Here is an 18,507-nt window from a genome sequence, read left to right on the forward strand (position 1 = left end):
GTTGCCTAATGGTAGGTATGGCTAGGAATTTGTAATTACAAAAAAAAAAAAAAAAAGTTGAAACATACGTTAGTTAATGGTTAGGTTAGGTTAGGGGTTGATATTTTTTTAAAAAATCAAGTTTAAAGATACGTTGACTAATGGTCGACATGGTTAAAATAAAGTTGAAATATACGTTAATGGTCGTCATGGTTGGGAGTTGGTAATTAAAAGAAATAAAGTTGAAAGATACGTTGACTAGTAGTCGTCATGGTTGGGAGTATGTAATTACAAAAATAAAGATGAAAGATACGTTGGCTAATGGTCGTCATGGTTGGGAAATTAGAAAAAATAAAGTTGAAAAATATGTAGCCTAATGATTGTCATGAGTGAAAATGGTAATTACACAAATAAAGTTGAAAAATGTGTTGGCTAATGGTCGTCATGGTTGGGAGTAGGTAATTACAAAAATAAAGTTTGAAGATACGTAGACTAATGGCCGTCATGGTTGGAAATTGGTAATTACAAAAATTAAGTTGAAAGATACGTAGGCTAATGGTTGTTTTGGTTGGGAATTGATAATTTACAAAAATAAAGTTGAAATATTCATTGATCTAACGTTGAAGTGAAGGTTGGACAAGAAACAATTTGCCAACATTTATCCAACAATTTCAAATTGGCTTTCCCAATCACAAAGTTACAAGTAGCATGTGTCATTCTTAGAAGTATAAGAGTCACTGTTAAAAACGTAAGAAAATCCAGACTTATTTCAAGAAAATCTACATTTATAATAATTTTCTTGACGATTAGTTCTAAACAAATGAAATCCACTGGTGAAATCCTCACACCTAAACAATAAAAAGAAGTCCATATGAACATAAGCCGAAAACCGCGTTGTTTCAAAGTTAGGAGATGGCGAAATCGAGAAAATTGTAACTTTGAGGCTCCCTAGCTCGAAAACTATGAGATATATCAAATGCGGTTAAAGAAATATTAGAGGAACTAGAACATTGTCTATCTAAATAACCATGTTTCAGAGGTGGGACGTATCGTCGCAATGGATTGTATAGAGGGAGCTGCGGTATAGGTTCCGCACTTCCACCTCTCTCTCGAAAATCATGTGCGCCAGTACAACCCAACTTTAAAACATGGTTATTTATACACTCAGTGTACTAGTTTCTCTAATATTTCTTTAACCGCATTTGATATCTCTCATAGTTTTCGAGTTATGTAGCCTCAAAGTTACAATTTTCTCGATTTCGGCATCTCGTAAATCTGAAACAACGCGTTTTTCGCCCTATGTTTATATGGACTTTTTGTTGTTGTTGTTGTTGTTGTTGTTTATGTGTGAGGATTTCACTTGTGTATTTTGGCTTCATAATAAATGAACACCCTGTATATAGATAGATAGATAGACAGATATATAAATAGATATAAGTATGTTATATGTAGTTCTATTAATATTTTTCCTATTCTATCTTAAATTTCAGTTTCAACATTCCGTACACGCTATTACCAAGAAGGACAAGAAGGCCTATACGGTGGACCTTTGTTTCTTATCTCATACACCTTATTCAGTATACCTTTCTCCATCCTATCAATGGCAGCTGCTTCAAGAATCGTGTTTGAGTAAGTATTATTACTATCATCAACAATTCCTCAAACCTTGTGATTCTGTGTAGCCAAATGGGTAGTGAGTAGAGGTCCCAGGTTCAATTTCTGCTTGTAGCATAAATTTTCATCTTTCCAGAACTGAGATCTGATGACGAACAACGAGACTAACGCTATAGCTTATTTACTGTAGTTAGGATCCGAGTATAAATAATTACTGTTTTATATGATGCATTAATTGTACGCATGCATTAAGATGTCTTGGACTCGGTCTTTTGTCCCCTCCCCTTCTGGGAAAAATTTTGCAGATGTCCCTGCTTCTGCTCATTTCTCACCCACCAAGGATAGTCTGTGCATATGTCCCGTTTTCACATTCAGAGGCAATTTGAAAGGCTTCAGTTCATGTTTCACCCACGTAAGACAGTTTGTACATGTATCCCGTTTTTCCATTCAGAAGCAATTCAAAATGCTTCAGCTCATTTTTAACCACCTAGGATGGTCTGTATATGTGCCCTGTTTCTCCACTAAGAGGCATCTTAAAAGACGTCAGCTCATTTTGCACCCACCTAGGACAATCTATGCATGTGCCCAGTTGTTCTACCCAAGTTCTCATGAGCAGAAAGATTACAGTGAATACTGAGAATCTCGTTTATTCACATGATACCCATGACGATGTTAGATGTAATTCCTTGGGATGTCAGGGATAGAATTTTTTTGTGGAAACACCTTTTTTTTATGTTCTAGAAAGAATAGTTTTATCTTACTTGACCAACATTACAATACGTCTGGGGAGCCAGGGGGGCTTGACCCTCACCTTCCTCTAGTGTTGTCACTGATGGTAACTCATTAAAAAAAAAAAAAAAAAACCTACTTGACACTTCTCTCATCCATAGTTCATCGACAAGCAGACGCTGAAAGAAAATATTCCCTTTTTTTTTTTAACTGAGCAAACATGATATGTTTATAAAACATTATTTCTGAAACAACAAAACGCATTAATTGTATTGTATATGATGATTAATATCCTATATATAAAGTAACGATAATTAATATCCTAAGAATAATTATATATTCTTTTTCATATTAAAAAAATCTTTTATTTAAATCAAGACGCACCAGATTTGTCAAAAATCACACATTTCATGAAAACTCACAAACGTAAATGTTTCTTCTAAGAAACATATCATAATTATCCTTAAGGTGGATCACCACCCGGAAGTCAGTACATATTTTAGCTCATTCCCTTAACTACTGTGCAATGAAACGTTATATATTACAAATATTGTACTATAAGATAAAGTTATGTTTCAGCTACAACACAAGACACTGATTCATTTGGTTGTGTCTTTTGATATTGAAAAAAGTAACAAATAGAAGAAAATATTTGATTCGTTTTACTATGAGCACACAAGATGGCACTTGCTGCTAGATCTTACTAGAAGTGCTCAATTTTAAGAGATGTTTATTTGAATGTGTAAAGTACTTTAAAAGTAACGATCTTCATACGAAATAGACATATTGTTTAATCGTTTTTCGTGTTATGATTCACATTTTATTTAAATTTTAATTTACATTTAAGGAAATAGATTTTGAGATAAAACTAGCGCAGAACGCCATAATGCGTTGTTGCCGAATTTGTACGTGTAATTCCTGGATTCTAGCGTTGCAGTTCGAAAAGCGGAATTTAGCTGTGAATTGCAGTAAGGGTCGAAAACGAATTTCTCCAGTAAGTATCCACGCAGAATTCCATGATTACTTCCTTTATTATCTGGCATCAGTAAACACTCGACACTATCTGGAAACGCTGCATTAACAACCAGTGTTTAGCATAGCACCGAGAACACCTAGTGATCCACCTTAAAAAAAAAAAAAAAAAAAAAAAAAAAAAAACAATCAGCAAACGTTAAACTCTAAAAAAGACTTTGTAAACTTTTACAACTCAGTTACCGTAAAGAAAATGGTAAAGCTTGTTTTTTTCAAGAGACAAAATGCACTCAAAACTTAAACTGGCTCTGATAAAAATCCTCCTTTTCTGGTACCAAATATTTACACATGACCATCAAGTCCTTTCTCTCTTCTTCTGAGATTGTGTACTATGATTGCTGTGTACAGTTGAGACAAATTCCAGACTGAAACCTTATCATACCCACATTCTAATCACAAAACAGGAAGAAGAATAATGACTTGATTTTTTATTATTATTATTATTATTATTATTATTATTATTATTATTATTATTATTATTATTATTATTATTATTATTATTATTATTATTATTATTTATTGTGAGAGCATAAATAAACATATCGGGCGAGGAAGAAAAAACAAGGGTGATGTGATCACATAAGCCTTGCGGGAGAGGGCGACATAGGTGCCGTGTTGTTATTCACACGTCTCGATGTTTTCCTAGGAAAGTAACACAACTGCCTCAACAAACAGAGCCTGAAACACTTTGAAGCGGCTTTTCAACTAAACAGACTCTGAAACACTATAAAGGAAGCTTAAATTCTCGATATTCCACTGAAAATCCCAGTTTTGCTCAAGTTGGTGCTTGACTTTGTCAGACAACACGCCTAAATTGTAAAACATATGAGTTAAGAGGCAGTGAATTATGAGCTAGAAGTACAGAATTAATTCTGATCACATGTCACTCAACTAGAAACATGTCATTTTACGTAAATTTTGTTTGTTTCTTTGTTGAAATTTAGCGTCCCGTTTTAGCACTGAGGTTATATGGGAAAGGATCTGCAATTTGAAGTGAAAATCCGAACCCCCGTAGTGTGTTCAAATATCATTATTCTCCCATCGACAATTGAACCCTAGACCCCGTACACCAAAAAACTTCCCTCAATCAATCTATTTATACTAATGCCTTCTCTAAATATGTTTCTGTCAATGTACAAGGTGTGGTCAAAAAGTACGGTGAATGTGGTTGCACAGTGCCATCTATCGATGTTGTATCTATTTCAACTAGTAAGCCCGGTAGCCTAAACCTTTGGTACAGTCAGTGTTGAGTTTGAACGAGTTGTGACATGTTAGTTGGCTTCCGGAGGCAGAAGAGTGAGGATGTGTTAAGAGTGTCTGTCGCGAGCCAATATTAAGTTCTGTTCTGAGCTGCAAAGAAGTGCCGAAGAAGCTCAGGAAATGTCAAAATCAGTGTACGGCGATGAATAGGTGGCATTGAAGACTGTTTAAAGTGGTATGAGCGATTCAAAAGCGCAAGGAGTCGGTTGAAAACGAGCAACGATCGAGACGTCCTTGAACATCAAAAGCAGATAGAGACGTGCAGAAAGTGGCACAGATGATTTGTTCAAACTGACGAATGACTATTCGAGAGCTTTTCGAAGAACTAAACATCTCAGTGAGGGTCCGCGAAAATTCATTTTAATTGCCAATTAAATGAGCGTTCTCCTTCTTCACTACAAGAACGCGCCGTGCCTTACCTTGCTTTGGATCCGCGAGTTTTTGGCTCAAAAATTCTTCCTATCTGTCTATATTCACTATACTTTCCAGATATAGCACCATGTATTCCCAAAATAATTAAAACCGTGCTTAAAGGAAGCTGTTTTGACACAATTCCTGACATTGAGAAGTCCATGACAGAGCAGTTGAATGTCCTTTTAAAAAAAGCCTTCCAGTCATGGATTCGACGTTGGGATAAGTGTATTACTAGCCAAAGACAGTACTTTGAAGGAGATTACATCAAATTCCATGTAAGCTTATTACTCTGTTTCTAGTAAAATTATTCCCCGTATTATTTGATACGTCTCGTAAAGCTTATTACTTTCTTTCTAGTAAAATTATTCCCCGTATTATTTGATACATCTCGTAAACCTTATTACTCTGTTTTTAGTAAAATTATTCCCCTATTTTTTGATACATCTCGTATTTTCCTATATTTTATTCATTATTTCTTTCTTCCTTAAAAAAAACCAGGACGAAAGAGAAATCCAATAACTTTCAAATTCGGTGAAAGTGTGACTATTACTGAATAACATTTACATGTCAGAATCGAAAAGAAGATACACATGCAACACTAAAAAACTTCTCGTATAAGAATATATTGATTATAACATTCGAAATCAGACATTCAAAGCTGAATTCATGCTGTAAACATTGTAACATGATACTCATATATTATTTTAGTATTACAGATAGTAATATTTAAATTCTGATTATTCAAATATTTAAAAGGGATAGTCCAATTTTAAATACATTTTTGTTGGAATTTACATGTTTAAATGTTTAAGAAGCAACTGATCGTTAAAGAATAAATATAACAAAAATATTAATACGTACTATAATCTTTTGACATTCTTCATGACGTCATACTGTTTCCTTTATAAATTTCAACTACGTCAATATGACGTAAGTTATTATGAAAGAAATACTGCATCATTCAATCTTCACCAAATATTTTGTTGATATATAGGTAGTAAATAATCAAACTTAGTAAGTTATATATACTAGCAGCGTTCACCCCGCTTCGCTGCGGTCACCCCGGAACGCAATAAACTTTGTTACTTAGATAATTTTTACTTTTTCGCTTTCAAGTGATATGATAAAAACCATAGAAGATTGCAGTAAATGTTAACATTATATCGCCTGTCATTTATGTTAACCCGCCCCGCTTCGCTGCGGTCACCCCGGAAGTTTTCGCTTTCAAGTGATATGATAAAAACCATAGTAGATTGCAGTAAATGTTAACATTATATCGCCTGTCATTTATGTTAACCCGCCGAGTTACACGGTCATGCGGGTTGCATATAAATACGTTTATTTTTACCTATGATGAACTAACAAAGGATTTGTACGTTATGGACACTTGAATGGTCAATTATCTCAAGACACTGGTAATTAAAAATTAAAGTGATATGATAAAAACCATCTAGGGTCCAAATCCTAATAACCCCCCAAAAATAAAAGAAATTGGTTCAGCCGTATTAGCGTGATGAGGTAACAAAGGATTTGTGCGTTCTCTTTTATATATATAGATATATATTTTAGAAATAGATCACAATTTTAAAAAAATGAACTATTACATAATTTTGTGATTTACAACTTGTAACATTCATTTTTGTCTATAAATAAAATGTTTCCTTTCTGTTGCAAGACAAATACTATTTTAGTAAGCCCATCTTTGAAATTCCTTTTTTCAATTGCCAATTTTACCCAATTTATTTATGTTAATACATACAATATGTATAAAAGAGTATAATTAAAAAATAGGTTAATTTGTGTTAATTGTGCTTTTGTCTGTAAATTTAAATGTGTATTATTAAGCAAGAAAGTTCGCTTATAGAGGCAATTTTGAAATATAAAAAAAACTATAGTAGGATACTGTGGTGTAACTGTAGCCCCTTACAATATATTAACATGAAAATAAAATAAAATAGAAATTTCCCGAAATTGCTTCATATAACACTTAAAAAGTCTAATAATATCTTATTATGTTTTGGAATGTATCAGGAAATAATTAATTATGTTCATTGTCTAAGAAGAAAATGCGTTGTAATAATTACGTTTCTCAAACTGTTGTTCGGGGATCACCAGTGATTCTCGAGGTTTGACTTTGTGGTTCCCTTAGATGGAATATTAGTCTAGAAAATACAGTAAAAAATAAAATTCAACTGAATTGCATAACACATACGATAGTTGATAAAGGACGTATACCATCATTAGACCGTTCTGAAATCGTTTTAAATGAACCGCTGAAGACGATCACGTTGTAGAATTGACAATTGTACAAACCCGGAATATTAATGTGAAACATTATTTAAAGATATTAGTACTTTTTTTATGATCAATGTTTAACATTATTTATAATCATATCGTGATTTGAGTTTAAAATCGACATTGCTTATGTTCTTTTGGTACTATGTTTCCGGTAACCGTTTCCGATAAAGAAATATAAAATACGTGATTTGCGTTTTTCTTAAAACTGACGATTTGCCTATGAATTTTTAGTCCGGAGAACCTCTCATTTAATGAACAACAAAATAATATTTTATTCTCCAGACAACGTAATATTATATGTGTACTATTAATAAAAGAAATATTATTTTCACCATTCTTTATGACGTGAACAATTAATGCTGAAAGTAAAAATTTATTCATTATCGTTCATGAAATTAAATAATACATTACGTAATATTCGTTTTATTCCCTTTAATAGTTAGTAAATAAAACTATTAATACGAAGGAAATTTAAATCCTTCATAAAGTTAAATAACAAATGGACAATAACAGCATTTAAGGCCTGTGACAAATATCTTGGCATTTCAGCTAAACGAATAAAACGCAAGCTCTGGCGTGACGTTGCCAAGTGGTAAAGGGGTGTGGCTATGGGTAAGCAGACAAACTACAGCGCGATCAGGTGACAGGGGATAGACGTGGATGTGTGGAAGATAAACGCGGCAATACCATTGGCCTCTGATTTGCTAGTAGCATTTAAAGGGAATTTGGAGCGCCGCCTTCAAATGCCAAGATGTTTGTCACGCCGTTTAGTTATCCTTCATGGCAAGTGAATAATTAATGCAGGGTGTAATATTGATTGCATTAGACTTAGTGAAGATGCGAAGAGTTAACTGTAAGACCTGAACGCTGTATTCATCATCATTAATAGTAATATGTATAATTAATTTATACGTAACGTTCATTACCCTTCATATTACGTAATATACGTAATTAATGTGCAGCGTAATATAATTTTTACTATCTTTCATAATGATATGAATAATTAATGGACTACGTAATTCAGTTTTCAATATGCTTGATGTAAATGTGAAAGAGATTAAGAATTTTTCCTTTTCTTCTTGCAGACTAACTGATATAGGAGACTCAATGGATTGGTTCATGTTTGGCAGCGTTCTCTGGGCGTGTGCTCTCCTGGCGGAACATCAGACAATAGCCTTATTAACAGTTATCAAAAGTTCATTCAGTGCTGCCAACTGTAGCATATACCTTACGATTATTTATCTTGTTCTCAGCAGTGGGACAGTTAGGTAAGTGTTGTCATTGCTACTACCATACATACGTTTAAATATCCAAACAGCAATGTCCGGATATTTAAACTCCGGACATTGTTGTTTGGATATTTAAACTTAAAATGTTTGAAATGGTGTTCAGATGGTGCTAATGTAAAGTAAATATAGAAATGAGTTATGACACGGAAATGAAAATACGTTTTCATCTTACATGTTGCGTAGTAGGATCTCGTTTCACTTGGTTCCATAATAGAACTAATAATAATATATTACAGCTCTCAGTTAAATTCTTCGTTTTGAGATAAAAGCACGTTTCACATTTCCTACATCAACTGTTATTATTTTGATTTTATCATTTCTTCTTACCTATATAAACACGATTATATGTTGAACAATTGTATTTCGTGTGCTGCGAATAATGTTTTCTGCAAAGGTTGCAAACTTGTGTTTACATGCAGTTCTCTTTCGCGAGCCAGTCAGACTGGTGATCTTAAAACAAGAATGTGTGTAGTCCATTGATCTTTATTGTGCACTATCGCTTTCAAACTGTTGAGACAGAGTGTGCTCAGAATGGTGTTAAGTTTAGAACAGCGAGTATTTACCCTTGAATACGTTTTCCTGAGCATGGTGAGTACACGTACTCATAGATTTGTTTTCGTTAGATTTCCAGTACGCTTGTTCCTAATCGACGCAGTGTAAAAATGTAATTGAGAAATTTAGGGAGATTACATTTGTAAAGGACTATAAACTAAGTGGTAGACCATCAGTCCGTGATGAAAAAAAAAAATCGGCCGCTATGCATCATAGTCCCGACAAGCTAAAGCGGAAATTGGCCAAACACTCAACATATAATCATATTTATGTAGATGTATAGTTACTTCTCAAACGCACTGTATAATACCACTCAGAATACGATTTCTTATCATACAACGTAGTAATCCGCTTCATTTTCTTTTTTTAACATATCTCTCTAACATCGTTCCTTCGTCCATTTTTCACAATAATTTTGCATTGCCTTTACGTTGAAAACAGCTAATTTTCTCAGTTTTGGAAGGCTTTTACCTATTTCCATCAACATATTCTTAAATCTTTGTTTCATTGCTCACAAAATATGCATTGCACTATAGGTATCTTTTTTTTCGCTAAGGTATTCCAATCCCATTCATATTACTATTTGTACTAGATACGTACTGCCATGTTATGGTAAAATACTAGCAGTACAGTCAAAATAAACCGAACTTTATAGGCTTTCTTATTGCGATAAGAAAACAACCTTTTATAAAACACCACTCCCAAAATAATCGTCTTGAGCAGTGATATACTTGTCAAAATAGCCCTGAAGGCTATGTTTCGTTACTTCTTTCAGACCACCGTCTCCTTTAGCCTAACCGGCATAACCGTGGGACGTAAAACTCAAAGATTTCATTTCATTTTTTTCTTTCAGACCACATGTTGTATACGGCTTGACTTCTTCGGCTGAAGCGAACCTGCGCCCTTTGAGAAAATGTTCGATCTTTGAAAAGAAGTAGTAATTGCTGTGTTGTCTGACTCTAACTAACTAACTAACTAACTCTATGGCGTATGGAACCCGGAGGTTCAGTGCCGCGTTCACAAAAGCTCTCCACTGACTTCTATCCTTAGCTAATTGCATCCAGTTTCTACTTTGTATTCCTATCTCTGCGAGATCCATCTTAATATTATCCTCCCATCTGCGCCTAGGTCTTCCTGATGGTCGTTTTCCTATGGGTCTACCAGTCAAGACTTTGAAAGCGTTTCTACTTTCTTCCATTCTAGCTACATGACCTGCCCACCTAAGCCTCCTAGACTTGACGACCTTAACAATGTTGGGTAAACCGTATAAACTATGTAGTTCCTCGTTATGAAGCTTCCGCCATTCCCCATTCTCGTTCCTCTTGGGCCCGAATATTCTTCTCAGGATCCTGTTCTCAAATACTTTCAGTCTATGTTCTTCCCTCAGAGTAAGCGACCATGTTTCGCAACCATACAGAACAACAGGCATGATTATCGTTTTATATATTTTAAGCTTCAAATTCCTCGACAGAATTCGCGACGACAAGAGATTTTGAACCGAGTAGTAACACGAATTCCCTGCCTCTTTCTCTTTCTCTCTCTCTCTTCTCTTGTCTGACTCTTTCATAATCATTTCAGTTCCTGCCGATCTTGATCTTCTTGGATGTGGATTATTATTAGTAAAAACGTGAACACTTGTGAATCGCTTGTGTTATTCGTAAACTTAGGTCCGCAACATTACTTCCTCCCCGTACGTTTAACATAGCAGAATTCATATCTCAGCCATTTTAACACAAAATTTTATGTTCACCCGCTGCTCTTGTCTTTATTTTATCTTGCTATTTTAACAGAACTGGAACCATTTTTTTTATTGTAGTCTTCGTCTTGATAACTGCAATAGCTGCCTTCTAGTCTAGCCGTACCATATCAGTTAATTCCTCTGCGTAACCAGAGCACAGTTGCTACAAATACAACGCCGTAGCAAAGTTCGGTTCATTTTTTACTACTAGTAAAACGACCGTAATGTCGTAGACAACCTGCCAGACGACTCTTCTAAACTAACTTGATTTGGTTTGTCGTCTGGCAGGAGGTGTACATAATCAATTAAAAATGTAAAGAATTATTTTACAAGCTCATTATTTATATATTGTTTACCCTGTGATTTAAATCTTTTCATTTTGTCAACAGGTCCCTGCGAGGTCTTCCTGAGTGGCTGCTATACTTCAGTTATATCACTCAACCAAGATACGCTGGAGCTTTCCTCAACGAACAAATGTTTGCAAACAAATTGAAAGACTTACCACGAGACAATATTAACAACTGTACTGGACCTAGTGATACGTTTGGATGTCGGTATCCAGATGGTACAGCATATTTAACGGAGCGCTACTATCACATGTCTCAAACAGATATATATGAAAATGAGCTTCAACTCACTTTCAATTTAGGAATTTCGTTTGCTTTTGGTTGTGGAATGGCACTGTTGAACTGTCTTCTCTATCTCATTCCGTTGCCGGCGTTTGTTAAGGCCAAATTTAGAGAATAATATATTTTGTTGAATACATTCTGGATTGTTGTTCATTTTTAATAGGTGTATATACGTTTATAACGTTCATTGCAGTGAAGAACGTTCGAATTTATTATTCTTTACAAGGATGAAAATCTTTGTCTCGCACTAGTAAAATGGGTAACGCAACCTCCGTTACGATCGTGTTTTGTAAATGTTGTTAAGATCTCCAACCGCATTATAAATGTGGTTATAATGCGAAGAAAATTACAAATGGAGGTTCATCCACTATCTTTAATCAACTTTTACGTTAAACTTACTATATTATAAAGCAATTATTTATAACAAAATTCAGTGTTATAGGTGACTGGAACCTAGATCTGCACCTGAAGATATACAACCTCAACAGAGGTTAAGAAAGAAAGAGTTCTGCAGACAAGGACAAGAGGACATTTTAGCCTTTAAACATTCTTCTTTTCCCATCCAATGAGACTCATCTTCTGATATTTAAATGGTCTCGAAAAGAGGTAAAAGAGTCTTTATGTTCGAAGCATTTTCTGGAATTGAGGGTCTCTTGGGATATAGTATACAATAAGCTGCATCGGTTCCCGAAGGAGCAAGACGCTCATACTTTTAGGGATTATTCATTGAGTATGTACGAACTTACAAAGGGGGTAACAAAGCGAGTTTTATTTACTTATTGACTGATACGAAAATAAAAAAGAACGTACCTGTACTTTGTATCTGCATGTGTAGTGCCCTTGTACTTTATCTATGACTATGTGTGTGTATGGGGGGGGGGGATTTAACGCATATCGCATGTCTTGTGCACATGGATACTTCTTACTATTGCACTACGTAGAAAATTTATGGTATTTCATGTAGAAGTGGTAATAGAACACAGAAGAAACGCAGATCAGGGGGTTCTCATGTATACTATTACCGTTTCTTGTTCTGAAATTCCCATTACAAGGTTATTGTCTTGAATTTTGTCTGCGAAAATACATTGATATATTAACCATATTAAAACAGTCTCTTACAATTCATCCTAAAACAACTTAGCAACCAAATTTACAGTAATAGAGTGGTAAAATTAGTTCAAATTTGATTGAAATTTCCTAAGAATGTTAACAGAATTGTAAGATATATTTTTTGAAGCAAGTCATGCATTTGAAATATGAAATATACTTTATTATATCAGTATTAATTTAGCATAGTCTCCATGTCACTTTCTATTTGGAAGAGGATATAACAGAGTTAGGGACTATTATAATGTCAACGTGGCTAAAAGAACTAACAGCGGAAATTAATCGCCATTTACAACCCATTTATAGCGAGGAAACTGTAGATTTAAGTCCAATGAATAGGTTGGACTTATTATTGTGTGTCGCGAGAAACAGTGTCCAAGGCGATGACAGCCTACAGAGTGCATGGGAAGACGTCGACGTTGAGTAATAGTAGACGGAAGAGTAGCCTATGAGAAGGTATCGCCGGAAATTGAAGAGAACTGTCAACAAGCGAATGCGGCAAAAGTGACTGCGGAATTCAGGACCATGAACAGCCTATTGTGATAATCAGTTCGATTAGATGTTCATAACCTGAACATCCTCGATCGGTTTGCAATTTCCTAACCGTTCCTCACCATTTACAACGCTTTGTGAGGAACAAACTGGTGCCAAGATAGTACAAAGTGTACCACCAATGATTGAAAACACATATGATCCAATGGGTTCTCTTTCACTTTACTTACAATTACAGTCCGTTCATGTTGTGGTTGGGCAAAGAAACTTGTACTCCGAACTTTCTTGTTCCTGTCGTGAAATATGACGGTGGTTCTGTTATGCCGTAACTACAAGTTCCTGGTGCTCTGTTGGTCCTACTATGTGCACGCACTCAGGCGCATTGCCACCAGTGATTATTTGGACATGTTTAGGTGGCCAAGTGGATCTTATGGTCCAGATGTTGTTCCCGGATAGTGTCGCAATTTTTCAAGATAATATTCCAATTCCAAGAAGAAATTCCGGTTTACAGTATTGAGAATGTTAAGTGTGATTTGTTGAACATTGCGATGAACTAAATTTCCCTGGCCAGTCTAATCCCCAGTCTTCAACATTATTGAACACCTTGTGGTCAGTTCTGGAACTTAGTTCCCGGAGCAGATATTCTTGCTGATGAAAGTAAGTGCTGCATGGCATCGGAAATAGCACAATATTTGTCTGGAAACAAACAATGGCTTATGTCCATTCCACGACGGTTCAGAGCTTTTCCAAACTAACGGTGGTCCCCACTCACCGTATCAAACAGGTAAAAGTCGCATTTTCTTCAGGTGTGTTCAGCTCTTTGATAACTACATGAAAGTATAGTTTTTAGTTAAAATGCCCAGTTAAAAATGCCATGAAAGCGGACCTTATTGTAGAAATTATTTACAATGTTGCCTTTAGAAAGAATTTTAACAAATTAGGAATAACCATCCCTACAAGGAAGTACTCAGTAACCTACATATTTTGTTTGGGGTCTTCATTCGAATTTTATTATGCTGCACTCCCCATTTAGGTTATCTTGAAAAAAATACTAGCCTACCTGAACAAATGTAGCTAAAGAATCGGTATTATTTATTTATTTATTTTTATTAAGTGAAAGAGAAACTGTACAAGCTAAGCTAAGCTAACCAAACCTAATCTAACTTTAATTTTATTGGCACACTGAAAGTTATTTAATAGTAAGTTAGATTAATTTTATCAAACCTTGGAAATTGCATAAAGTTTTCGGGTGCCTCGCCGAAAATTTCATCTGGAACAATTACTAAAACATTATTTTATCAAAACTGTGATATATGTGTGATATGGAAATTAGTTATACTGAAATTAGAAGTTCCATATAAACACCTTAAGTTGCACCAATATGTTGGATCCACATTGTATGTGCAATGAAGTATGAAATTTGAATAAGGGTACTCTTTTAAGAAATTTCATTACGTACATTCTGATCAAAGGAGGTCAAAAAATAACTTATCTCATGGGATTTGTGTAGGTTTGCTAAAAAAATAATTAATGAATATATATAAATAAATTAAAGTCATAAGCTTCAAAGGACAGCCATGATTAATATTTTTAAATATATTGCAATGACGTATGTTATAGAGACAAGAAAGGTATTAAAGTTGACATTTATGTACAGTTTTATATAATAAATATTTAAGAAGTAAATGAATAAAGTGGTATATATGTTCTTATTCTCTTTACAACATACACTGCAGTGACATACACAAGGGGGCTTTCGGTGTTTAAAGTGTTCTGAAAGCAAACTAATCATAGAATCACAGGATTGTCTCTTTCAAACGGATCAAAGAAAAGTTATGTTCTTGAGCTCGTGTTTCCATCATATAGATCCTTATCCATTTAATGAAAAAACCTGAAGTTTCCACTTACTAACATACACGACCTCTATGACTATTCTGAAGGCGAAAAATGATCCAACACCATATTAATCTGATAAGTTGCACTTTTTCTAGGTATTTCCATTCAACAATGGTGTGACTACGTCATGTGTATCTATCAATAAAACTCAACTTTAAGTGTCATCACAGTACAAACATAGCAGTAAATGGTTCTGAAAATTAGTGAGCGTTGACTAATTGAAAGTAACGCCACTTAAAACTCCATTCTACAGGATTCAACGAACATCCAAGAAATGTTTACAAGTTTACAGGTCGTACATTACTGAAAGTTGTACATTTACAGTCACAGACAGTATGTTTTCTGACATTGTATATTATCGAGAAGGATACGAGTTTATCAGAAGACCAGAGCACCTTTCCTTTTTCATGTTTCCTGACCTTTAGATTATAAAGCATAGTGTTTAAAATACGTGCTTACCAAACCTGAACCACGTAAAATGAGCATCTAATTTTCGAGGATCGTTTTAAAACTATTCCAAGGTTGTTTTTAATGGGTATTATACTACTTAAAGCTTCTTTGAAGTGTTACATAACAGATCAGTATGGAGTTACAATCATTGTTTTAACAGCCGTTTCGGTTTCTCTCACAAGTTCAAGAGAACATGTTTACGACTTGGCGGTTTTCCACTAAAAACTTAAGAACTGTCTTTATCCTGTTATCTCATATGGACTCAAAGCAAACAACAAACATTTTATCATGGAAAGAATCTGCCAATAAGTGTTTATTATTCCGTTTTCACAAAAATCTTACTTTATTCCCCTTCTGGTCTTCTATGTGCTGTACGAAACAAAAAAGGGGGGAAGGTTGTACAAAATTTACCTAACATGGCTACTTAAAACACTAACCCAGCAGAAGCCGTGGTGGGTCAGTGACAGAACACTCACTTCTGATGCGTGGGATCCCTGGTTCAATTCCAGTCAGCTCCAAGTGGGCTTTATGGTGGACAAACACCATGTGCGCGTTTTCTCAGTGTTCTCCCGTTTCCTTCACCTTCTTTTTTTCGATGTAAATGGTCCGACACATGAGCATACAGCTTAGCTAAGTTCTGGCAATCCAGTGACTTCTAATTTAGTTCATTATTGGTCAGAATCATTTTCATGCATTAAATGATCACAGGGCCACCACATAATGAGTGCAAATTAATTGTTTCTTTACATCAATCATTTTCTGTTACCTTTACAAATATATATATATATATATATATATATATATATATATATATATATATATATATATATATATATATATATATATATATATATATATATATATATATATATATATATATGTAGGGTGTTTCAAAACAACACCGACTACGTTTGGGAGGTGATTCCTGACACCAAGATAAGATAAAAAGTATAGACCAACCTAGGTGCAGAAATGCTTCTTTCCGGAGTTATAGCCTAACGAAAACATGTAAAAATGAGCTTTAAAGGTCCATAGCTCCAAAATTATAGGACCTACCGTAGTCGGATCAAGACTTCACTGAGGAACTAGTATGTGTCCTATCCAGATATCCATGTTTCAGAATCTTGCGGTACTTCTTCAACGATTTTTATAGAGTTAGTTGGTGCGTACTTCAAATTAAATGCCCGTAGCCAAACCCCCTCTATAAAAATTGTTGCGTGAGTACCTTAGGATTCTGAAACATGGATTTTTGGATAGGGCACGTGATAGTTCCTAAGTGAAGTATTGACCCAACTACGGTAGGTCCCATAGTTTTGGAGTTCTGGACCTTTAAATTTCAGTTCTTCATGTTTTCGGCAGTCTAAGCTCCAAAAGGAAGCATTTGTGCACCCAGGTTGGTCTATACTTTTTGCCTTATCTTGGTCTCAGGAATCACCTCCCAAACTTTATCGGTGTTGTTTTGAAACACCCTGTATATACTCATATCATCAGCCTTCCGCGTTTACTGTCACTTTCGTGGCATAGATAAAGTTTATGGGTGCCAGTAAATAAAGACTACTTGTTTCTTTACATAAATAACACAATACCTCTAAAACTTGATTCGTTTGGAGCCGGAGAAGGCGGAGACAGCAAAATAAACCAGAGGATTAATGCGCTGAAAGTGAGGGTCGGGAGCTACTTATTGTCACTGATATTTAACATACCTTAGAGAAAACAAACAAGTTGTAGAAGTGAGTTTACTGTGAGAAGGCCTTCACTTATGAAAGGCTTCACTTGGGGTAGTGAGACTTATTTATCCGTCTTATTACCTTAGATGATTTCTCTTGCATAAATAAGTTCTTTAGGTATTACGAGTAGTAGCTCGTTAAAAGCGGTAAGTTATTCTGTAACATTTCGAAATCTTGGCATCCATGGTTAATGACAAATGTGATTAATTAACCAACATTTACAGAAAGTGGTTGCGTGTTATTCAATTACAGGCTGCACTGAATGAACTTAATGTCGAGCATCAAGCGTACCACAGTCTTCAGATTTTATGCTGCTGGAAATTAGTGAAGCCAAACTCTAAGAAACGTCTTACCGAAAGCAGAGCTGCTTAGAATTTTCAAATAATAGTACGTGGCTGCACCTCGAAGAACCACTATGTGACATTTTTTGTCGAAAACGAGTTATTTCGTGCAAATAAACCACAAAGCTGTCAGGCAGCGTCTCTTATAATGGCATAAGTTAATATTCAATTGTTTCGCCACAACAATGAAAAATTATAGGTTGAAATTATAGGCTTCTGATTTTCACCATGTACGCATTGATTAATGTATACAAATCCTCTATGTGCTTCTAAAGGCGTAAAAGATGCTACGTCCAGTGCATAATATACGCAGAATCAATTTTATTATATTTTTCAAGTGTTTCCGTGTACAGGGTGGCCCAAAAGTAGGAATACACCCCTGCATTGATCAAGTATAACATTCTAGCTTATAGGTTTATTTGCTTCGGCTATTCCGAGCTTAAAATATAAGTAAAAATACATTAAAAACAAATAATAAAGAAACTAAGTCTACTTGATAGATAACAATAAGAAATGCAATGAGTTGATTAGTACGGGACTGTATACCTACTTTTGGGACACCATGTATATTTGGCCAAATTTTAAGAGTACGAAATGTTTTTTGCTTCTGAAAAACTTATGGTTTTAACACATAGCGGTTCTTCGAGGCGCAGCGTCGTAATAGTATATGTACAACTAGAATTTGTCACGCAATTCTAGTTACTTTTATTTTATGATGTAAATATCTCCAAAATGCTCTATTTTAAAAAAGTTCAATAAGATACATTGTGAGAAGCATTGAACATGGAATTGTGGTTATCAATTTTCTGCCTCGACTTTTTCATATCAATAACACCCATTGTTTACATTTCTAATTCTAAACGAAAACACTAGATACTTCTTGTTTATTTACTTAAAGTACTAAAAAGAAATCTGAATTTATTATTTTAAAAATGTATATTTCGCATTATTTACATAATA

General features: G+C 34.7%; 1 protein-coding gene across 1 annotated transcript in view; it reads left to right on the forward strand.

Moving 5' to 3' along the window:
* The window catches only part of LOC145672978 (ATP-binding cassette sub-family G member 5), a 169,201-nt gene extending 154,374 nt beyond the window's left edge, over nucleotides 1-14,827 (forward strand). Inside the window, exons 10-12 of the mRNA XM_081742259.1 lie at nucleotides 1,470-1,608; nucleotides 8,412-8,594; nucleotides 11,295-14,827. Of these exons, the coding sequence (XP_081598385.1) occupies nucleotides 1,470-1,608; nucleotides 8,412-8,594; nucleotides 11,295-11,652 (680 nt within the window). The 3' untranslated portion in view covers nucleotides 11,653-14,827. The remainder of the gene's footprint in view (nucleotides 1-1,469; nucleotides 1,609-8,411; nucleotides 8,595-11,294) is intronic.
* Nucleotides 14,828-18,507: the final 3,680 nt, after the last annotated feature.

Source organism: Thermobia domestica, chromosome 16 (genome assembly GCF_964235325.1).
Source record: "Thermobia domestica chromosome 16, izTheDome1.hap1.1, whole genome shotgun sequence".
NCBI lineage: Eukaryota > Metazoa > Arthropoda > Insecta > Zygentoma > Lepismatidae > Thermobia > Thermobia domestica.